Source organism: Sorghum bicolor, chromosome 9 (assembly GCF_000003195.3).
Source record: "Sorghum bicolor cultivar BTx623 chromosome 9, Sorghum_bicolor_NCBIv3, whole genome shotgun sequence".
In the NCBI taxonomy this organism is placed as follows: domain Eukaryota; kingdom Viridiplantae; phylum Streptophyta; class Magnoliopsida; order Poales; family Poaceae; genus Sorghum; species Sorghum bicolor.
Genome location: NC_012878.2, coordinates 4,288,549 through 4,311,099, shown reverse-complemented (window position 1 = coordinate 4,311,099; position 22,551 = coordinate 4,288,549). Strand labels below are relative to the sequence as shown.

At 40.5% G+C, this 22,551-nt stretch overlaps 3 protein-coding genes across 5 annotated transcripts; 2 read left to right on the top strand and 1 right to left on the bottom strand.

Moving 5' to 3' along the window:
* LOC8069500 (double-stranded RNA-binding protein 2) lies at positions 512–5,211 on the top strand. 2 transcript variants are annotated; one of them, XM_021448234.1, is made up of 5 exons: positions 512–902; positions 1,289–1,422; positions 1,545–1,792; positions 3,117–3,336; positions 3,655–5,211. In XM_021448234.1, the coding sequence occupies exons 3-5, from the start codon at positions 1,547–1,549 to the stop codon at positions 4,908–4,910; spliced, it is 1,722 nt and encodes a 573-aa protein (XP_021303909.1). In that variant the 5' UTR covers positions 512–902; positions 1,289–1,422; positions 1,545–1,546; the 3' UTR covers positions 4,911–5,211. The 2 variants fall into 2 exon arrangements, with proteins under 2 accessions (XP_021303909.1, XP_002440600.1); XM_002440555.2 differs by having other exon boundaries at positions 1,284–1,422.
* Positions 10,143–13,788, top strand: LOC8075982 (proline synthase co-transcribed bacterial homolog protein). The gene is made up of 7 exons (XM_002440554.2): positions 10,143–10,492; positions 11,483–11,549; positions 12,055–12,101; positions 12,528–12,615; positions 12,868–13,001; positions 13,095–13,193; positions 13,288–13,788. Exons 1-7 carry the CDS (start codon positions 10,271–10,273, stop codon positions 13,360–13,362), a joined length of 732 nt encoding a protein of 243 aa, XP_002440599.1. The 5' UTR covers positions 10,143–10,270; the 3' UTR covers positions 13,363–13,788.
* On the bottom strand, positions 13,955–21,950 carry LOC8075981 (anaphase-promoting complex subunit 7). 2 transcript variants are annotated; one of them, XM_021447453.1, is made up of 19 exons: positions 21,770–21,950; positions 21,455–21,523; positions 21,140–21,190; positions 20,900–21,037; positions 20,738–20,800; positions 20,524–20,639; positions 20,269–20,353; positions 18,934–18,993; positions 18,239–18,284; positions 17,657–17,730; positions 17,156–17,206; positions 16,835–17,035; positions 16,720–16,764; positions 16,391–16,484; positions 16,172–16,317; positions 15,776–15,832; positions 15,371–15,600; positions 14,645–14,705; positions 13,955–14,302 (listed from the first exon to the last, which is right to left on the bottom strand). In XM_021447453.1, the coding sequence occupies exons 1-19, from the start codon at positions 21,836–21,838 to the stop codon at positions 14,225–14,227; spliced, it is 1,734 nt and encodes a 577-aa protein (XP_021303128.1). In that variant the 5' UTR covers positions 21,839–21,950; the 3' UTR covers positions 13,955–14,224. The 2 variants fall into 2 exon arrangements, with proteins under 2 accessions (XP_021303128.1, XP_021303129.1); XM_021447454.1 differs by lacking the exon at positions 15,776–15,832.

The window sequence follows — 22,551 nt, the reverse complement described above, 5'->3', positions numbered from 1 at the left end:
TCGTCAATCTCGAAATTTGCCGGTCCAACTCGGTTCTTCAGAGGTGCTCATAGAGGTAGGATGTGCGTGTGTACGTTCATAGTGACGAATATGCGCTCGTGTATGCCATAGATCAATTGGTTGGGTTCCTTATGATGGAACCTACCCACCCGGGTTTAAGTCCCCGACTTGACACGGGTGCTCGCATTTTCCTAAATTTATTTTAGAATTTAACGGTGCTATCCTTTCAGTGGTAGGCAACATATTCATCGACAGTGAGACACCTGTGGTGACTTCGTCAATCTCGAAATTTGGCAGTCCAACTTGGTTCTCTGGAGGCACTCATAGAAATAGGGTAGGCGACGTACCCGTCGACAGCGAGGTGTCTATGGTGACTCCATCAATCTTGAAATTTGCCGGTCCAACTTAGTTCTCCGGATGTGCTCATAAAAAATAATGTGTGCGTATGTTCATAGATGTGAGCGTACACTTGTGTATGTATCTAGCTCTTGTGTAAAAAAAAAGTATGATGACACTTGTGGCGTGCTATATGTGGATTTGACTCGATTTTGTTTATATCATAGTATATCATCAGGCAGCAGCTGCCTCGTGATGATAATCAAAGCTTAATCCCGAGCAAAAATTATGATGCGCACATGGCCGCCCCGCCGGACGAGATGTGATTATTACAACAACAAAGTAAGCACGAGTTAGGGGAGGAACGGAAAGACAAGAACAACCAGCACAGACAAGAACAAGAAGAGGGCTCGTCTCGGCAGGTCGCAGGCACACGGAGCCGGAGGCTGCGTCGCTGGCCCCGCCGGCAACTGGGCTACCGCGGCGCCGCCCTACGCCAAGTGCCCAGTTCTTCTTCGTCGGTCCCTTCGGCAGGTCTTCTTCGCCGGCGACGAGCACCTACCAAGGTACGCGCACCCGGGACGGGACCCCCCTTCTCTTCCCCCTACTGCTCTGCGAAACGCGAACCCTAGTTTTAGCTATTTGGTGTGGATCTGATCTCATCTGAGTGAGCACAAGTGTCTGCATGCCTAAAAGCTTCGATTTTTTTTCTTTGCAAAAAATATTGGGTGTATGTTTATTAAAAGAAATTATGGGTGTTGTACAAGCCATGTCCTTTCACTTGGTTGGTCCGTCTCCGTCCCCGGCCGCGCCGGTACCGCTGAGCTGAGGCGTCAGCAGAGAATCTTCTTGCGAGGCTGCATTGATCTCGTTTCGTATTCTTGTTATTGCAGTCCCAACATTTGGTTTATTGCTCAACTTTAACCCCCGGACTTGTTCTTCTGCAGGACAGTGGGTACATCGCTAGCTATTGCTTCATCTTATCTGCTGCAGCAAGTGGAGGCGGAGGCTTTACAAGGAGTTGGGGAAGTATGGGCAGAAGCTGCTATCAAATCTGAAACTCTGCTTGGCACACCAGTGCTGGAGGTATGTGTTTCTTTCTGTCATGAGATGTTTCTGTTCATGTTATTCATCCTTACTCTTCATCCTTGTGAGCATGTTATGGTTATACGTTTAGTAATTATGTGTGTTTGCTGCTTAACGTGCAGGGATGTATAAGAACCAGCTCCAGGAGCTTGCGCAGAGGAGCTGCTTCAATCTGCCGTCCTATTCCTGCATCCGGGAGGGACCGGATCATGCACCCCGGTTTAAGGCCACAGTTAATTTCAATGGGGAGATGTTCGAGAGCCCCGCGTTTTGTTCTACTTTGCGGCAGGCGGAGCATGCGGCAGCTGAGGTAGCGCTCAATGAGTTATCGAAGAGGGGCCCTTCGTCGACGCTGGCTGCCAAAGTTCTGGTTAGTTTTGTCGATACCTCTGGAAACTTATGCTCCATTGCAGTCTGTGGTACAATATGGAAATCATTTTATGTTGTTTGTATGGGGAATCTCCTTTCAAATGTCCTAGAGATTAGTTGACTACTAGGGTAGAGTATTCACCTTAGATATCACAGTATTTTTTATTGTAGGATATGGTAAATAATATCTTTCCTTGGTATCTGCCATAAGTATAGCACCACTCAGATGATACTATGTTGCATCTTTGCTGGCCATCTATCGTTAACTAGTTAACTACCACAAGCTACAAACATCCTAGAGAATCCCTTTCTTTCCCTCTTTAAGGCACTGGAGGTCAAAACGAAAACATTTCCACTTCTTGATTTCAGTAAGTCATGTTTCTGCAGGTTAGTTATAATCAGTGTTATATGTTTTGAGAAGTTTAGGCACCTAGGCGTTTTCCCAGTCTGTACTGGTTCGCTATGCATATGCTTCTTCCCACAACTGTTACCATGGTTTACAGCTGTTTTTTTGTGCCTGGTTCGAAGACGGAAGATTGATTTTCTGATGAACATTGTGGTTATGTAGAACAATTGTCCATGGTATAAATCATATCAAACTGATTAGTGTTCTTGGTATACACTGAATATTTGACTACATAGCATGGTAGGCTAATTGGTAAATATCATCTCTGTTTCTTCTATGAAGTTGTTTTTTTAATCTTTGTTAAGTCAAACTTGCTGAAACTTCCTGTTTCAGCCTTTATATTTTCCATATACAAGATTTACTTGTATTTCCAATGGACATTATGACAAAGTGTCACGGATGTTAGTTGCAAGCCATCCTTTTTCTGGAGTCAAAGAACAATCAATTTTGTTATAAAGAAAAGAACAATCAATTTCATCTGGTTTGTAGATCTGTGTCAGAAACTGCCAAATCCCAATGTCAGAGTATATTGATATTTCACTGTTCTTGACAGTTCCTACTGCAATAAGTCAAACCAAAGAGGTGTTGTTTATTACAGATTGGTTGGGAAGGTGCTATTCTTTTATGATGTCTGATGTTGACTTGCTAATTGTCCCATCCTCATTTCCTGCTTTTGCAGTAAGTGCAATTCAAGTGGTTGAAATTTCAATATGGCATGTTTGTGAGCTTTTTCTTCCCTGTACATCAATAGTCAAATACTTATGTCATTGATGTCATCTATTCAGTATTTGTATCGGTGATTAGGGAGAAATCTGTGCTTAATAAATATGTTTCTTTACATTTCTATCACAGTGAGTGGCAATGTAACAGCTTGAGAAATGTTGTTGAAGCAGAGAGCCTAACTTTATTCATTCCACAGGATGAAACCGGGATATACAAGAATCTTCTTCAAGAAACTGCTCATCGAGCTGGTCTAAAACTCCCCATCTATACTACTATTAGATCTGGGCCAGGTCATACACCTGTGTTCACATGCACAGTGGAGTTGGCAGGAAAGACATTTACTGGCAATCCTGGAAAGACCAAGAAGCAAGCTCAAAAAAATGCTGCAATGGCTGCCTGGTCTGACTTGAAGCAACGTGAGTACCTTTTCATTTGGTACCAACTTGAGTTTCTTGATGCATGATTCTTGATTTTGTTGGCTTCGGTTGTGCCTTCTTTTGCTTTTTAGTGCAACACATTTGGTAGGAATAGTTGTTAAGTGATTCTTGGATGCTAGAATATAAGAAAAAACTATCATTCTCTTGCGTTTTCGAGAAAAAAAAGAAAAAACTATCATAACATCACAAAAATTTATGTGCCTATCTAATATTTAATCTGTAAATTGTGTGTAGCGACATTTTTAATTTGTTGTAAATTAATTTGCTTGTGACTGATTAATTTGCTGTTCCTAACAGTGCCCAGGATAGGTGAGCCGTCATCGTCATCATGTCCGGCTGATCAGGATGATGAAGAGCAGGAACAGGTCATAGTTACTCGTACTCTTGCAAGCTTGAACCAGGCAAATATTGGTAAGGTGCCACATCAAAAGGAAAAACAGCAAACAAATAACCGCCCATCATCACAGAGATCTTATCCTAAGCCAAATACATCATTCTACCGGCCATATATGCAAAATCAGGCTTATCCTAGTGTTCCACCAGATCAAGCTATGTACCATCTATGGGATCGGATGCAAGCGACACAGCCAACGCCTCGCTTTCCAGTGGTACCAACTATGGGTAATACAAGGTTTCCCCCACCAGCAGCTATGCTCCCCATGTACCCTCCACCTCGAGGGCAATTCTCCAATCCGGCTAACCAGGATGCTCTAGGTCTTCTTCCATGTTTTCCTGAAGCTGCTCCTGCCGTGCCACGGTACTTCTCACCTTACCCTGTCTCCTATGTGCCAAGAAGTCCTTTGCCAGTTACTGTTCACAAAATTCATGAGAAAAGGCAGGACCACACTGAAACAGTCGAGCTTCCTGACGCTGCAGTATTCTCGCCATGCACTACCTTTGATTCCTTTAGGACATCAGAATGTGGTGGTCCACCACGCAAGGTTCAAGAACCAACCAAAAATGGGAAAGAAGGCTGTACTGGGAGCAGTACTTCCCCTGCGGAAGAACATAACACTCTCACTGTCCCAAGCTCTACCACACAATCGTCATTGCACAAATTGGAACCAAATGAAGATGAGCAAACATTGCAGGCAGGTTTGAAGCAGGCCCATGAACAACAACTAATGCCATCCTCGTCTTGTGTTAGTCCTTTAGTTACAGCACAGAACTCTGTCCAGCGAAAGCATTATGCTAGCTCCATCCAGCATGAGCCTATACATAGAAGGAATCCTCCTCATACTAACCCACCTGCATTGCCTGATCTGTGGTCTTCCCACTCGCAAGCTCTACCCAGATTTGGATCTGCACCTCCTGTAAACTCAAGTTCAGTTTTCCAGCAGCGACCTCCTTGGTTGGCTGCACTGGTCACAGTTCGTACAGCTGTTCCTGTCTGCTCAGCCAGGCCAAATGTGGGAACAGCTCCAGCAAGACCTGCTTCCCAGAACCGCTCTGCACCAGCTAGGGCTGAGCCCGAATCTCGTACCCATAATGGGGAGAGAGATCTGAACAGTGCGGCAATATCGAGTTCTGAATTCAATAAACTCCACATTTGAGCTGCGGTTTTGTTTCTGCTGAACTTTTTAGTTAGGGCTGAGACTTGCAGCATCTCAGTTTTGTTTGCTTCTTTATTTAGTTAGATAGGTTCAGCCCTTGAAAGAGTTGTGCGAGTGCGGGCCAGTGCTTGCACCCTTAGATTTTCATTTTACATATACCAGCTGTCCAGTTCCTTATGAAGATAAATGGGAGAATTGTAATATAGAAAATACAGAGTTCTTTCTCATGTGATCAATATCGAGAAGTTACTACGTTCTTTTGTTGATTGGTTGAATTTGAATGATTGATGGATTAAACTTTGGTTGAGGCTTCACAGTTTCAGTATGCGTTTCAACCTGTTGCACTTGGTGTTCCAAACTTCAAACCCTGATTCCCCAGACCTGAAGTGGGTATTTTGCAAGGATGTAGTTCCAGCACGTCACTTGCGCGCTCTGTACATTTTCGTTGGCTGATGATTTTTTTCCCCTTCATTTATGTTTGCCGCTTGACCACAGCTTGCGGATCCATAGGCCAGCAGTATACGGTACAGCCATAGCCATACAGGTCCCGTGGCTACCGCAGCTGTAGTGACAGCCGGTGCAACCGAGCACTCCTGTTTTGGACATTTGATTTTTTTAGATACACAGTTTTTATTATACACTTAGATATACACTATTTTCTAGATACATATTAAAAGCAATGTATCTAGAAAAGCCAAACGTGATATAATCTGGAACGAAGAGAGTAGTAATTAGTAAATTGTTGCTTGCACTCTACATGACTCCTAGATATATGCAAACCAATAATGCGGCGAATAAGGAGCACCTAGGATGACTGTGGCTGTTGTATTTCTAGAGGTGAGAGGTGACAGTAACAACGATGGTGGTGGGAGAGGAGCAAGAAGCTCCCAGAGCCATGATTGTGCGGTGGTGATCTTCACACGGACGCTCTCCCAAAACGTACTTGTGGACAAGCGATAACTCCTGAACTGCCCAAATAGATGAAGTTGGATTGGGGACGGTGCTCGAGATCGGTTGACGCAATTAAGCCATGTTTGACATGGCTTCAAACAACTTCGGTTCCATGCTACGATGTGTGGAGGAGCCGAAGTCAGTGAAGCCAAAACGTAAAACTTCATTTGCTCCTAATTCCTTTGAGGGGAGAATAGGTTAAATGTGCTTTATTTAAGGTGTGACCCCATCTTCCTGTAGATATGCTAAAGTTGGGTATGAGAGTTAGGGTTTTAAAATGTAACACCTAAGATTGAGTTGACCTACATGCATTGTTCTTATTTACCAATTTGGTTTTTGTCCCTTCGTACTATCTGGAGTTGCTTTCTACACTGAGTTTATCATAACCCTACATTAACCAAGTAATGTCCTACGTTAACCAAGTTAATGTAGGCATGTTTAGTGTTAACGATCTTTCTAATACCTAAGGTGTTACAACTTTGGGTCCCTTCCAATCGTATCATTTTCTCATGTCCAACACTAAGATCGAGCTTGAGGGTTTCACTAAGATCTTTGAGCAATACAAACTTTTCTATGGCGCACCACAAGCATGGAAGCTTGTCAGGTGACGCCTAGCCATCCAGGAGGCTTCACCTCCAAAAGTAACAAATGCACAATGAATAATTGGTGAAGCCTGACAAGTTCTCGAGGTTTGTCTTGCTCTCTTTTGTTCACTAAATCAAATTCTCTCAACCCAACAATTTGATAACCACACTAATCACAACTCTTACAAAGAGATGGTTTTTTTATAGGAGATGGTTGGGAAGACCTGTCACAAGGCTTTAGATGCGTTTAGAATGATATGAGTCAGCAGCTCCACCAGGAGGCATGGTACGAGTATATACACCCACCCCACAAAAATTAGCCATCAAAGCTCAAACCTTAGTCGTTACGACATGCAGAGTGGAGCCTCTGTGGTGTGGAGCATCCGTGGAGCATCCACGCAAACAGGTGGAGCCTCCACATGTGCCGAGGACAACACATGTCACCACATGAAAACACCATAACTTTTTACTCCAAACTCCAATTTGGATGATCTCGGACAGCTATCCAACCCAACCATGAGCAAGACCCCAGATCAACAAGTGCAAGAGTTATGTGTCTCTCAAATTAGCACTTAGGGTTGGTTAGTTTGAGCACTTGAGACTTGTCTAACTATTCATGTTGCATCCCCTTGATAGTACAACATAACTATACTCAAGATCAAAAGAATATAGTTATTTCAACAACTTGAGTCTTCAATGTCTTCATATGTCATTTCTTCTCAATATCACTTCATAAGGGGTTACAATCATCTTTGCCCCATCTCTTTGAGCAAACCCACCTTGAGCATGTGACTTGAACCATTTTACACATGAGTTTCATTCATGGCTTCACTTCCACTAATGATTTTAGCGTCAACAAAATATGACTCCTCATAGCTTGATTAGTACTTCAATTTAATGCAAGTACTCTCTTCTTCACCTTAGCCATGGTACTTCAGTCTCCAAGCCATCACTTGCCCTTCAACTTCACTTAGTCCATCGAACCCATTCTGCTAGCTTCATCCTATCGAGTCATCCTCAAGTCACGACATAGATTGAATTTACATTAAGCATCTATTGTAAACTGTTTCTTTTAATATTGTGATGCTTGCTTAAATATATTCTTGATATGAATGTTGAGATCAATCAAGCTTCAATTTGATTCACATAGATTGACATATATGAATCAACATCAATACGGTCAGGTCAATCCATGATTCGTTATATTCTCTTTATTTTGGCTTCACACCCCTACCACTTAATATCTATCTTCATACTTCCATCCTGATCAAATCAATACATAGTGATTTCAGAATCTTTATCCATACAAGTAAAACAATGTAGAGATCATCCTATATCCATTATATGTTGTATCCTTCGTCATTTGACCTTTACTTGGCATTTGCTCACTCATGCATTCTTGACATTCTTCAATACTTGATCAAAGTCAATCCACTGTCAAACTCTTCTTGTTCACGCAAAGCAAGCCACCTATATGAGACTGTTTCATGTTTATCAACTAATGTATCATCTGCTATTTGTTAAATATGTTTGCTTTTACATGATGTCATGATATCCCATAACATAGAAGCCATTTCATGAACTCCATTTGCATTGTTGTCTTTCGCTTAAACTAAATTGTTTCCATAATCTTATAGCACAATAATACATAACTTTGGTCTTCATTTGAAAAATTTTCGGCTACCCTAGCACTTTTATTTGTATTTGGTAATTATTGTCCAATCATAGACTAACTGTGCAATTAGTTATTATTTTTGTCTATATTTAATGCTCCATACATGCGTCCAAAGATTCGATGTGACAGAGAATCTAAACCAAGCCTAACTCCCACCAATGGTTGCACGGATGCATGCGTTGCTGACACCCTTTCATTTTCTCAACGCCAATAGTTTCAGTCGTTCTAAGACTTAATTTTTCTCAGGACGCCTAATAATACACAAATTTAATTTTCTAAAACACATTAACACCTAACAAAATGGACCGGAGGGAATAGTTATCAGATTTCCACCCTGTTTGCACCTGAAGCCCAAACACTTGCACTCACAACCCATCTCAGCCAATGGAGAAAAGCCAAACAGCACAATAACTCCTCCAACAAGCAGCCTAAGATAGAGGTCACATTGTGCCAAACGCTCATTCGCCGCAACAATTTGCATCCTGGTGCCTTGCCCTTGATGCATCAACTCCTCCTTACTAACCTCTCTTGCGCATAGGAAATGTCAATGGGCATTGGCTGCTGCCGGCCGTGCACCACTCATGTGTGGCACTGCTAGCCTGGTGGCCCACACTTAGGATGCATTTGGATGATGGGAAATAGAGGATGGGATAGGAAAATAAGGTAAGACGAAGTGTGGTCTACCCAAACGTCCAACCTTCCCATCATCGGACGCAAGACAAAAGAGTAAAAATGTCGAAGATTCTCTTAACTCTTTCAATTTCCATTGACCTAAGCATCCACTTTGGTTTCAGTTTTATGGTTCTTGATTGTTTGTTCTTGTCTAGATTCTAGGGTTAGGTCGTTGATAGTTTTTTGATATTTCATAACTTGAAATAATTTGAAGAGGACGTAGATTTGGTCTATATAAGGGGTAAGGCATCTATTTTCCCTTTTTCATCAATGAATTATTCTATAGATTTTGTTCTTAAACTTAAATGGTTTATTCTTTTTATTTAAGGTCGGTGAGGACTTGTGGTTGAGAATTACATTTCGCCGATGTTAACAATCTTTTGTTTGTATTGTGACATTCGGTCCGTTTAGGTTCTTGGAATTAAATTCATTCTAATAATTATATTTAGGCATAAATTAATTAAACTAATATGGTTTTATATGGAATATATCTGTATATTATTGTTAGCCATACAAGAGAGATATTATACATTACATTTCTAGCATAGGGAAGAGAGTGTGTTATAAATTGGAGGATAAAAATGATCTATATAATCAATTCTATCTTCCACCCATAAATTTAAGATAGGTGTTTTAGAAAAGTTATGGAATATCAAATTTCAAGACAAATAGCCTAATTAAATAGATTCTAATTCCTCCAAAATAAAATGATACCAATGGCCATAATTGTATTTTTGTAAATGGTAGCACAATTATCGTTTTTTTCATTGTTTATGTACATCAATGCTTGTTTTCAATTTTCAATCGTAAAATCTTAACCATAATGCTATTAAGGGTGTGTCTAGTTCCCCTGTAAAATACAAAATGCAAAATATCAACTATTGTAGAATGATAAAATACAAAATATAAAAAAATTCAGAGTTATGTTTAGTTACATCTAAAATGCAGAATTTATTGTTTTCATTATGACCTTATGAGGCTCTTTTTTACTCTCTATTTTTTTGCCTTTTGAGCCTAAAATTTACAAGATAGAGAATAGCTAACTTTTTATTAAAAATTTTGTATGGTGTTTAATTCTATGTAAGGCCTTGTTTAGTTCCAAAATTTTTTGCAAAATCGACACTGTAGCACTTTCGTTTGTATTTGACAAAAAATGTCCAATTATGGACTAACTAGGCTCAAAAGATTCGTCTCGTCAATTTCGACCAAATTGTGCAATTAGTTTTTATTTTCATCTATATTTAATACTTCATGCATGCGTCTAAAGATTCGATGTGACAGGGAATCTGAAAAATTTTGCAAAATTTTATTGGAACTAAACAAGGCCTAAAATGATGAAGTAAAGCCCAGAATTTTTTGCACTGTTACTTTGCTATTAGCCCGCACGGCCGCACCCCCTTCGTATTTCTCTAGCTCCACCCCTGCTCACGGCGGCGGTGGCGTCGTCGGCGGAGGGCGGGTCGTCGGCGGAGGCGGAGATGGCGTCCGTGGCCGCGGCAGAGGGCGCGGCGGCGGCGCTCCGCTCGGTTCTGTCGCGCGCGCAGCAGGCGGCGGCGCGGGCGGGGCGCGCTCCGGGGTCCGTGCGCGTGGTGGCGGTGAGCAAGACCAAGCCGGTCCCCGTCATCCGGGGCGTCTACGACGCGGGCCACCGCTGCTTCGGCGAGAACTACGTCCAGGAGCTCATCGACAAGGCGCCTCAGGTTGGGTTGAATTGGTCACCCGGTTTCTCACTCCAACAAAATCTTGCTTTTGGTCCCATGTCATGCAAACTGATAACCTGATGGATGGAACATTGAAATTAGAGACAGCATCTCGTTAATTTAAGCTTCTCGCTGAGTCCTGGCTACTGCGTGATTAGTATCCGGATTCGTGTGATCAATATCTTGAGAGTGATGAGCTTGGAAATTTTTGTTCCTGGGATTAAAAGGAAGATCTAAATACCAATGTGTGCCAAATATTGATGCTTTTGGCAGCCAAATTCGATTGACTAAATAATTATTTTTTTTGCATGAAAATTCAAAGCACTAAAGAGTGAATTTAATCGAGCATTTCAAGTTGTTCTGCACAGCCGTAAGTGACATGGATGCCAGTGACTTCCCTTACAGACAATTGCAGATTAAGTGGAACAACTGGTAAGCTGGAAAGGGCCACAAATTTGGTTGTTAGAGGTTCCACATCGGGATACATTTGAACTTATGAAATGGACATATTATCTATACTATTCAAATTGCTATGTTTGATCCTGGAAAGTGTATAGTAGCCTTGTTCATATTCTAAATGTATCTTCAGTAATTGATAATGTGGTGGAAATGTTAACTGAATCATCTTTAACTTTTCTCTCCATTTAACATGAAGTAGGTCCATGCCAGCTGCTAGAAGGTATAAAATTTCTGGTGTGGGGGTGCTAATAGGACATCTGTTGGTCAATCATCTTCATTTTCCACCTTTTAAATTCTAGGAGAATCTAGGACCGGAGATTGGACCATGATTATCCAGTCACGGATGAAAGTTGACAAGTTCTCCATTTTTGTTACCTTTGGGGATACTTTCTGAAGTTTTAATGTATCTAATGTCTAAGTTTGCATGGCTCAGTCCTTGCACCTTGCAGGGCATGTTTTCTAGTCCTTGCTGTCATTTACCTAATCTTTTTCAATCATGTAACTGTCTAAGCAAGTGTTTTCTCATTGTAGCTTCCTGAGGATATTGAGTGGCACTTCATTGGGAATCTGCAAAGCAACAAAGCCAGGGCGCTACTTGGTTCGTACTACTTCTGTTATTTTTTTCCGTAGATACATTGGCATGCTCTCCAACTAATGTTTTTTTACCATTATTTTTCTAGTTATATGTGAGAACTTGTTCAAAATATAAAGGTATCGACTTCATTAAAAATACGACACTATTTGAGTATCGGAAATCCACTATGTCATGTGAAAAACTGTACTCTTTGCATATATATGCGGTTATTGTTTTAAAATATCACGGCAGTCACATCATCAAATGACAAGTAAAAAAAAGAGAGGGGCATCTTTTTTTCTTGTTTTTGCAGAGTTCCCGGTCTTAGCTTCCAGCTCCTTAGGTTTTGCTATTACCTAGATATTTGTTTGTTGTGTCACACCCTGCTACTGCTATATGTTCAAGTACCTTGGTTGGTGTATCCTATTACTTTATTTTCATTCTGTACAGATTTTGGCACTTGTGCCTTATGCCTTATCTAGTTCATGGTTTGAGCTAATATTTCTTTTCTCATTCCTTTAACTTTTAGCTGGAGTGCCAAACCTTGATATGGTTGAGAGTGTCGATGATGAGAAGGTATGTGATCGATTTAATCTTGTGATTCCATAAAATAATTTTCTTGGTTTCGGGAGACACTTACATTTGAGGGACTCATACATCAGTAGCTCACTCTGTCACTCACTTGGTTGCCTTCTAGTAAAGGGTCCCCTTTGCTGAGTCAAAAAGGAGGAAAACATTATACTGTCAGACTCATCCCTATCAGCATCGAGTATAACTTGTTATTTTCTGGCTATACAAGATATAGCCGTTCATTATGTATATTCAACTTGGGGTTATATAGGCTTCAAATTTATCATTCTTCTGTACAGCAAGATTTTATTGCACTTAGGTCCTAACTAACAATAGCTTTGTCATAGACCTTTGGGTTACTTCTCATGATGTCTTCTCAGTTTTTCAATCTTGAATCTGTAACCAGATTAAATGTAATGATCATTATTTCAGATTGCTAGCCGTCTTGATCGAGTGGTAGCTGACTTGGGGAGAAAACCCCTTAAGGTTTTGGTCCAAGTCAACACTAGTGGAGAAGAATGTAAGTACTCTTGTTTCCTTTCTCAATACTAGTGTGAACTTGGTTTTTAGTTTTCTTTTTCAATAGGATACTGAAAGGATGGAATTTCTCACTTTGGGCTTCGTTATAGTGGTTTCAGAATGTGGAAACTGTGTTCCATTTAGTTTTAAGCATTGAGAGTTGATCTGCAGCACATTGTTTTAGTCTTGGATAAGCATTTGGAAGCTGTAGACTGATCTGCGAGCATGCCCTGAATACTATTTTCTATTGCAGCGAAATTTGGAGTAGATCCATCAGGATGTGTTGAACTAGCAAAGCATGTCAAATTGAACTGCCCAAACCTTGTGTTCTCTGGTTTGATGACAATTGGGATGCTTGATTACTCATCGACTCCTGAGAATTTCAAGGTAACATATATTCTGGGATACAGAAGTTTTGTTTGAGTGGCAATATGGCATGCATATGTGCACTAACGTGTATTATGAATGTTAAATTCATAGACACTGGCCAACTGCCGTGAAGGGGTGTGCAAGGAGCTTGGAATACCCGAAGAGCAGTGCGAATTGTCTATGGGCATGTCAGCTGACTTCGAACAAGCGGTAAGGGAAATCCTGTGATCTGTGAGTGGAAAAGAGACATGGTAGGCTGATAGCTGCACTAATAACAATATACGTTGTTTCTATGTGCCTGCAGATTGAAATGGGAAGCACGAATGTAAGAGTTGGGTCAACCATATTTGGTGCAAGAGAATACCCAAAGAAAAACTAGAGTGCTTATACATTCCTGTCGCGATGGCACAGAACATGTAGGAGTCTGCAACTGTTCCAAATTTGATGATGCATCATATATGTGCAGTTGTGCGCCCATTCTACTCAGCTGAAAACATTTTGACAACTTTTTGGCTGAAGTATTAATAAGGATGCTGTTGTGCCATTGTCTGCTTCTGTTAATAAAAGCATGCAGACCACATAAGCATCGATTGTATTTTGACAACGACTGAGTGGTTCCTCATTAGCCTTTCATTACTTGCAGATTTAGCTGTGTACTTGGAGTGTACACTGTCTGCAGATTTTGTTCACAGTTCCGTCATCCCAGTTGATTCAGAAAGTGTACAAGCGACTCATTCGAACTTCTGTGATGTAGTAGTTATATTTCAGCCACTGTTTGCCTAAACGGCTGTTTAACCTGTTTAAACATCATGTAAACACTACATGGCGATACACCATTTCTGTTTAATCATCCATAGCTCGTTTAATAGACTGTTTAGCCCGAATAGTGGCTAAACGATAGGTGACTGACTGTTTACCGTTTTGCGCTTAGGAAAACATTGATTTTAGCGCAAAACGGAAGTGAAAGCAAATAGCATACATCCGTGCAAAATCTAGTAAGTTAAATTGTACCATTTCGGTGGGCAGTTTTACAAGCTGACGGGCATATTTTGCCCAACAAACACCTGGATTCTGGGCACAGCAACGCTTGAACACCTGCTATTCAGTTACAAGTAACACAACCAGTGCTGCCACCGCTATACAAAGATGGTCGTGTTCGATCAGTGCCAGCTTCAAGCAAGTACAGGAGACCTGTAATGAAACCAAGGTAAGAGGCGGAATATATGCAGCATCTTCTAGCTTCAAATAAACTCATCTCGATCATCGATATCATCCTCCTCATTCTCTTCCTCCTCTTCCGGAGCATCTGGGTCCACTCCCTGCACATGAAAAACAAGTGTAGGCAATGAGGCAATGCTAGTTATCTTGCACCAGTAGGATATTTAGAAACGAGTAAATGAGGGTTGGGAAAGCAAAAGGGGTATATAAGGTAGACCGAAACAAACAACGAAAACAAGAACTGAAAGTTGGTGAGCTAATCAGTATGATATACTGCCTTCGTCCCAAATTATAAATCATTTTGGCTTTTCTAAATACAATAGTTTTTTCTTTGTATCAAGATATAACGTATAACTGGATACATAGGAAGAGTTACGTACTTAGATAGAAAGACTTATGACTTATAATTTGGAATTGAGGGAGTAGTTATGAACTGCACAAACCTTCATTTGTTTTTCCAAGCGCTCCAATCCATTCTTTGCAGCTTCATTTTGTGGGTTTATTCTGAAACACAATTGAGTTCCTTTTCATGAACTAGAAGGTAATACCAAGAAATAGAAAGGCACAAGGCAGTAAGCACGGAGTCAATAACCGCAGGGACAATATCAGACCAGTTGATTTGTACCACAAAGTTGGATTAAAATAAACAGGAACAAAGCTTATCAGAAAACAGAAAGTAGCTATTTACTCATATACATCAATTACAACACTCTGATGCTTCTTTGGGCCTTGCAGGATAAGGATGGAAGGGAATTATCTGATTGTCAATTCAGAATAGTTCAATTCTTCCAAAATCGGCAGAATAATCAAAATATTAGTACAAATTATTGAGCTAACCCACCCAATCCTGTCATAGCAATCTCAAGCCGTGGTTGGAAGAAAAACCATGGTACTAACATCAAGAACCAAGTTTCAATTTAAAATTGAAGGAGAACATGATTAGTACAAAACTTTCCACAATTTAATTATTAATTTACATTTCGTTGATGGTACATAAACCCAACTACAGGAACTATCACTAAAACCACCTCAATAATCAGATTTACTCCTACATATTCATATACTAAATTTTATTTATGTACCACGTCTTCAGGATTCAAACCAACAGCAAAGAAAAGGTTAATAGATGATGAATGCTACTGCAGAATTGCTACTATGAAAATGCGCACCTTAGGGCAGATTGATAATGGGAAAGTGCATCAGAAAGCATATTTGTTGACGCATGCACTTGAGCCAACTTGATGTGTAGAGAATCGTCTGCCCATTGTCTTAGATATTTTTCAAGTAGCATAACAGCCTCCTTGTTCCGTCCTTCCACAACATGCAGATCAGCCAGGGCCAGTGCAGCTCCAAGAAATCCAGGTTCAAGACGAATGGCTGATTCATAGAACTTTCTTGCCTGTAAGAGATGCAATGATATCTGTATCAGCACAATCGACCAACAGGTAGTATCATTCAATAATAGTGTACAAAGTTGAATCACAAGATATCCATTTGAAAAGATATATGAAGTCAATTTCAATAGTCACAGTAACTTAATTGAGAAAAGAAAGCAGGTTACAAAGCACATATACTTGTCTTAAGACGATCCTTTGTTGAATAATAATCTGCTGCTGGTCTTGCACAGAAGTCTGCAAATGCAGACCAATCTTCAGTCAAGGCTGCAGCTTGGTGAGAACACTAGACTAGAAGTCTGCAACTGCAGATAACTTTCAAAGGCTGAATAGCAGTCAAGCTGTAGTGAGAACACTAGACTAGACGTGTAGTGGGGACAGACTTTTGGTAGGCTAGTAGTGTCCCTTAGCTAAGTTTTGCAGGCTTATCCTGCAGCTAGGACAGCAGTTTTTTACTGCTACAGCAACCCACCTTCAGCTGGTTAAACATACTAGCTATCTAGCAGCATGATTGCTTCCAGAACCCCAAAAAATATATAATCCTCAAATCAGTGACCCATGGCAAAATAAGATTACCTTCTCCCTCCCACTGGAACTAATTGCATGAACATCGCCAACTAGCTTGAGAGCTTTTGCAGACTGATGCATAACCTTCATTGCCTCACGTGCAGTGAATAATGCTTCTTTGCATTTAGAAAGTGCTACATAAGCACACACCAAACCTGGAGAATACGTCTATTTAGACCAACAATATGACAATAGATTTTGAATATCAGATGCACCAAGCCTACCAACCTTGATAAGAACGAAGATCAGCTCTCAATTCTTGAGCCCCCCTGAAGTCTGTCACTGCCAAATCTGGTCGATTCAATGAAAGATGCAAATTGCCCTTGAAAGAAGAGTAGGCAAACAATGACAAACCAATGAGGGAAAATCATGATATGCCCTAGCAATGGAAGATGGCGATCCTAAAAAAGCAAAAATGGTAGCAGACACAAAATCTAAACATGAACGTCCCAGAGAAAATAAGCAGCAACCATCCTTGTGCTTCGCAAATTGTAATGCAAGAGGAATTACCATAATAATGTAAATCCAGTTGCATAGACAATATCTTGCAGTATTACCTTCATAATATAGCCAGTTATATGCCTGTCATCAACTCGGAGGCTCTGAAAAGGAAGACATCGTAAGGAGCATTAGATGGAAGGTGAGGTTCCATCAAACCCACAAGGTATTTACCTTTTCTGCATATGTCAAAGCTTTTCTTTTATCCTTTCTTTTCCACATTGCTGCAAGAGCAACACATGTCTCTGGTCTCGCAGGATCAATATGCAGCATATCATGTACCAACTTATTCAGTTTGACGTAGTCAGACTTTGACTTCAGTAGAATTGCATACTCATCCATATATGTCATAATGTTTGGATCAATCAAACGGGCCTGCAAAGAAAAGGAAAGGAAAAAAAAAACAGTGAATATAGCAAATGTTTATATAACCTTGTTACTTGTTCACACGATTTCCGAATCAGGGGCTTTTAGCTCTGTACATTTTCAATTTACCTTCTCAAAGTTCATTATTGCTTCATCATTCCTGCCTATGATGGCTTCAACCTTCAAACAAGAAGCTCAAAAATCAGGATCAACACATGAAGAAAGGTCATAAAAAACACCAAAATAAAGCTGCAAATGAACAATTAACTTCACATGTTTTCTAGACACTGACAAGCACACTGACATCAAAGTTGAAGGGATATATTATCTAAGAAAAATCTGAGTGAACTTGACAGCCCTAATTTGTAGGTTAACAAATCTTCCACATAGGGAGGATGCACTCAGCTTGGGTTGGTGGTTAGAAGGTCTTTGGTCAGGTCGTTCTTCTCAGTCATAAGCGATTAGTTTCAGTCAGTAAGTTTGCGAGTGTGGGTGTGTGTTTGGGTCTCTGTGTGTATGTGTGTTTGTGTTAGGGTCTCTGTATGACTCCTTTTCTCTACTATTAATACAATGATACGCAGTTCTCCTGCGTATTCGAGAAAATAATAGAGATTAAATGAAAAGACAAACCTTAGCAATCTCCAGCAAGATATGCACATTATTGGGGAACCGTTGCATTAGTTCTAGATATATGTCAAGGCCACCTATAAAAAACAAGCAACAGTAAGCCTAGTTATTATGTGATTGCAATAATCTACATCAAATAGAAAGGAATACACATTATGCAAGTATTTTTTGTGGTGAATCTAATAACATCAACCATACATTTTCAGTGAACATGATTTTTTTATATCTGTTGATGGTCAAAGATACAGAAGTTTGACCGAAATGAATCCTAAAATGACGCTACATTTTGGATCAGATGGAGTATCCATTACTGATAAATATAAAGAAATGACATCCCTGTAAAAATACTTCCAAAGCTACGAGTTTATGCTTAACAGATACAAGTAAAAGTTAGGAAGTGTCAACTACAAAGTTACATTCAGTGGCCAAGAGTCAATGTTGATTCTAGATCATTTATCATCTAACAATAATAATAATAAAAGAAGCTCTCAATGGGAATGTAAATTGTTACTTCAAAAGTTCAACAAAATTCAACTATATGTTGGAACCCTCAGATAAAACGTTTCATAAGGACACTTATGTTACCTTTATAATCATGTGAAGCAATGCAGCACTGTGCCTCAACATAACGCTGTCAAGAAAATTATAATTTAAGTGAATAATCAATCTGAACCAATCTATAAAAAGAACAATGCAGTATGATGACATCTCTGGATGAGTTGACAGAGTTTCTTGAAAACCATAACTAAATCTAAAATTGCAATAACAAGTACTGTTCTGAAAGAAACATATCTGTCACATCACACTTCATCAATGACGGTGCAATGAGGCAGAGATAAACATGCACATAAGTTGCAGAAATGGTGGCAAATTATGCAATCTACATAATCAGAAAGAGGCCAGATGCATTCCCCACTCCCAACACACAAAAATAAGCATCAGACACGTGATCAAAACATGGAGCTAAAACGGTGATGACTTCATTGGCATACAGTTTCAACTTAACAGAGTTTAGAATTTATATATGCAAAATGTGGTTTTGGAGTCCAATGGTTTATGAGAATTAATAGCAAATCAAACATAAGATGGCAACCACAAATCTAGTTACTTGATGGAGTAGGCTGTTTAAGATTAAATATTGAGTGGCATGAATGTTTATGTCTCAACATTGTTCACCTACACTCCACCGATGTTGTGAATCTAGTTACTTGATAGAGAAGGATCTTTAAGATTAAGCATCGAGTACTATGCATGTTTATGCCTCAACATTGTTCACTTACAGTCCACCAACGTTGTGCATCTACAAAGTCACCCGGCACCTTGCCTCCTCTATTTGGTGCCTGCAAGGAAGTTTAACTGACTAATGACTAAAAATTACAGAGAAAAGGTTGTTGAATAAACTGATGTATGTGTATTGTTGTTTCTATAAAGCTTTACATGTGTTGTATGTGGTGTTCAAACAAAAATGAAACCCAACAGTCCATATGGATTATATGTACAGAAACAGAACAAATGTAACACATATAAAAGGTTTGACAGCATATGGTTCTGTGATTGTCACATATGCTAAGGTACTGTGTACAAAATGACAAGAAAATTTCAGCGTTCAGCAATGGAAAAGGTAAGAACTTGCTCACAGCAATGTTTTCAGGTCGTCTGATTAATCACGATTAGTCATCCTGGTCGGTCCCAAGTGTTCGATTAGGAGGTCCGACTCGACCAGCTCGACCAGAAAGCTGGTTGTCCGATTAGTCGACGACTACCAGGACATGGACGACCAGTTTGGTTACTTTGTTTTTGGGCCTGTTTAACCAGGACATGGACTTTGGTTATGTAATATGCTGGCTGTGTGGCTGCTATGGTCTGCTAAATGTTAGTTATTTGCTATTGCAGCAGTGTTGCTGTTAAGGTGTGTCAAGATCAAGACTGCATTAGTGTTGCTACTTGCTAATTATGGTATTCCAGGCTTCTAGCAGCAAGTCAGCAAAGAAATGGAGTTTGGGACATGAATATGGACCTCTGGACAGTGCAGAAAAGAGAGGAAAACAACTCCCACAAATAAGTCACCAGCTAAACACTAATGCAGTCTTGATGCTTCCTTTATTGTGTATAATATAGTATATATAGAGAGGTACATATATATATATATAGGTATATGTCCTGATATACATGGACAACCAGGGTCGATTAATCATCTGGTCCCAGGTCGACCAGGTTCGACCAGCCGACCTGAAAACGTTGGCTCACAGGATTGACAATATCAGCATCTTTTGGTATAAAATGCAAAGTGATGGTTTTATCAGAGGAAAGGAAACAATAGCCTATCAATTTTTGTTGCAAATCTGGCAAGCTTGTAAAGTATGAATAGACTCTGCTAGCCCAAATGTTGTACAACAGATTAGAGGAAACAATAGCCTATCAAGTTTTGCTGCAAATCTGGAAGTCATGTAGAGCATGAATAGATTCTGATAGCTCAAACAAACAATAAAGTTGACAACCAAGACATCTGAAAATGAAGCAGAGAGAAGTCCTGAATTCTACCATGCAAAGTTAAAACTTATCTGCCCTCAGAACTTCCTATTTACAGCTTATAAGCAAACAAAACATACACTTACTTGTGGAAATAATAAAGAAAATTCCTTTGCTGAAAGCCCCATTTCCGCCAAAGCTGTGATAGCTTCGAAAACATAAGGGCATTGCCTGACAGAGAAGTATGGAGATGTAGACAGTCTTGTGAGCATAGAGAAGTTGAGTGGTTTATGTAACCAAGTTTAGAAAGAACTTGCTATCGAAGAACAAAATGGGCAACTTATGTCGATGAAATTGGAGAACACAATCTCCAAGAAAGCAATTTCTTTCATATGTTATACCTCAAGCACTCCTTATAACAGACAGCAGCTGTGCGACTATTTCTTGATATTCGATATAGCTTCCCTAACATCATATTCATTTTTAATGTTCTCACTTTCGAAGGAATACCTTCCATCTACAGAAAGTATACATATCACATCATCTGTATTCGTAAAACAGGATAATAAGGTTGAAAATGAAGATTAGACATAAGTAGACAAAAAAAAAAGTAACCTCATGAAGTGCTTCACGGTGCTCACATAGAGCAGAATGGCAGAGAGCAATCTTGAACTTCACCTGCAACATCACCACAAAACTGAATGAGGTACTTGCTAGCTGTGACGTAAATAGATATCAACATGAGAACACAAGAGTGCCATGTTCAGCCATTCACACCTCATTTTCATTGAATGATAAGAGATTCGAAGAATTCGGAGAAGGTGATCGGCCTGTGGCGGATACTGAACTTCTGGTGCTACTTGTTGCTTGCCTAGGGATACTTCTACTATATTGCATAGCTTGCTTGTACGCATTCTGCATGGAAGAAAGGGAAATTAGAAACGGAGATATCAGCAACCGCAGTGTTTACTTCTACAACTTATTGTAAGCCAATCATGAGCTTTCTGGAAATATTACCAGTGCCCTGCGAAATTCTCTCTCTCCATACAAAGCATCACCATGCTGGACCTGCACGGTAGGCCAACAAGCACATCAGCTCCAAAGAAAAAAATTTGGGCCCTGTAAGCAACAGAACTGGCATCGTGAAATGTAGATGGACGGGGCAATCCGTGCATTGACTGTCAAGAAACTAGTAATCAACACATTTAGTTTCCACAATGCGGCATCAGAAGCTGAGACAGGAAGTGGAGTTGACAGAAGCATAGCAATAAGTTAGACCAAACCAAACTAACACCAGTTGCAGAGCTGCTGCTCAGGGAAGCTCGAGCTTACCAGGCTCTCCACCTTCATGGACATGCCAGCATCGTTGCCCGCACCCGCCGACGACACAAGGAAACACCCCTGCAAGTGAATGAGAAGAGCGAATGAGTAATTAGTAATCACTGCTGCAACGGAAGCCTCGCTCCATCACCCAATGCAGCAACCCAACCCCGCTCGCACACGTCGCAGGCGAGAGACCTAGGCCTGCCCCAGACGCGCCCGGCGAACCCCGAAACCGCTTTTGCTCTCCCCGAAACCCTAGAGATTCGAGCGCAGGGAGAATGGGAGGGAAGGAGGGAGGGGAGGCAGGGATCGCGGCACACGTACCAGCGTTTGGGCGGGCCCGAAGAGGCCGGCGTCGAGGAGCGCCGCCATGGACTCCCGCGCCGCCTCCATCCCCGGCGGCGAGCTCTGCCGAGGGAATTTGAAACCGGAGCTCGTGCGGAGATTTTCGGTGTTTGATGGGTTGGTTTGATTTGCTGATCCCACAACAGTCGCAGTGGACTGGACTAGAGTAGTTTAAGGAGCAGAGAGAGAAGAGGATTTGAAATGAAAGCCATGGAACCGTGGGCCAATTTCGGCCCAACAATTTTCTTTGTCGGTTTCCCTCCCTCTCACCTAGAACAACAGAATCCACTCAAAAAAAAAAGGACAACAGAAAATAAAATCCTCTCCCAGGAATAGCGATGAAAACGGATCGGATACGAACGGATATTACCAATATCATATTTGTTTTTATATTTCTGGTCGGATTCGGATTCGAATACAGATAATGTCAATCATGTCGGATAAGATAGGATTGGATGTCGACATCATAAATATACGATTTAAATATTCGAATACGGATACGGTATCAGATGTTAAATATTCGGACTCGGATACGGACATATCTAAACCTCTCTAAACGAATTCGGTCTCGAATACGGTCGAAAAATATCCGTACCGTTTTCATCCCTACCCAGGGAGAAGCATACCATTTTAATTTAATTTTAAAATAACATACTTGGAAGCAACAACACAACAATGACCAAGCAAAAAAATTAGACTATGGATGGAAGTTGAGGCGTTGAGCTTTACAAACGGTTCCAAATGTGCCAGCCATGTATTTT

Bases quoted from the DNA above. Each gene is read 5' to 3' on its own strand.
- LOC8069500 (XM_021448234.1), top strand. From the start codon at position 1,547: ATGTATAAGAACCAGCTCCAGGAGCTTGCGCAGAGGAGCTGCTTCAAT. The intron at 1,793-3,116 runs GTTAGTTTTGTC...TTCATTCCACAG, and splicing joins CGCTGGCTGCCAAAGTTCTG to GATGAAACCGGGATATACAA. The intron at 3,337-3,654 runs GTGAGTACCTTT...TGTTCCTAACAG, and splicing joins CTGGTCTGACTTGAAGCAAC to TGCCCAGGATAGGTGAGCCG.
- LOC8075982 (XM_002440554.2), top strand. From the start codon at position 10,271: ATGGCGTCCGTGGCCGCGGCAGAGGGCGCGGCGGCGGCGCTCCGCTCG. The intron at 12,102-12,527 runs GTATGTGATCGA...TCATTATTTCAG, and splicing joins AGAGTGTCGATGATGAGAAG to ATTGCTAGCCGTCTTGATCG. The intron at 12,616-12,867 runs GTAAGTACTCTT...TTTCTATTGCAG, and splicing joins CAACACTAGTGGAGAAGAAT to CGAAATTTGGAGTAGATCCA.
- LOC8075981 (XM_021447453.1), bottom strand. From the start codon at position 21,838: ATGGAGGCGGCGCGGGAGTCCATGGCGGCGCTCCTCGACGCCGGCCTC. The intron at 21,191-21,454 runs GTAAGCTCGAGC...CCTACCGTGCAG, and splicing joins CCATGAAGGTGGAGAGCCTG to GTCCAGCATGGTGATGCTTT. The intron at 21,038-21,139 runs GTAATATTTCCA...TCTTCCATGCAG, and splicing joins GAGAATTTCGCAGGGCACTG to AATGCGTACAAGCAAGCTAT.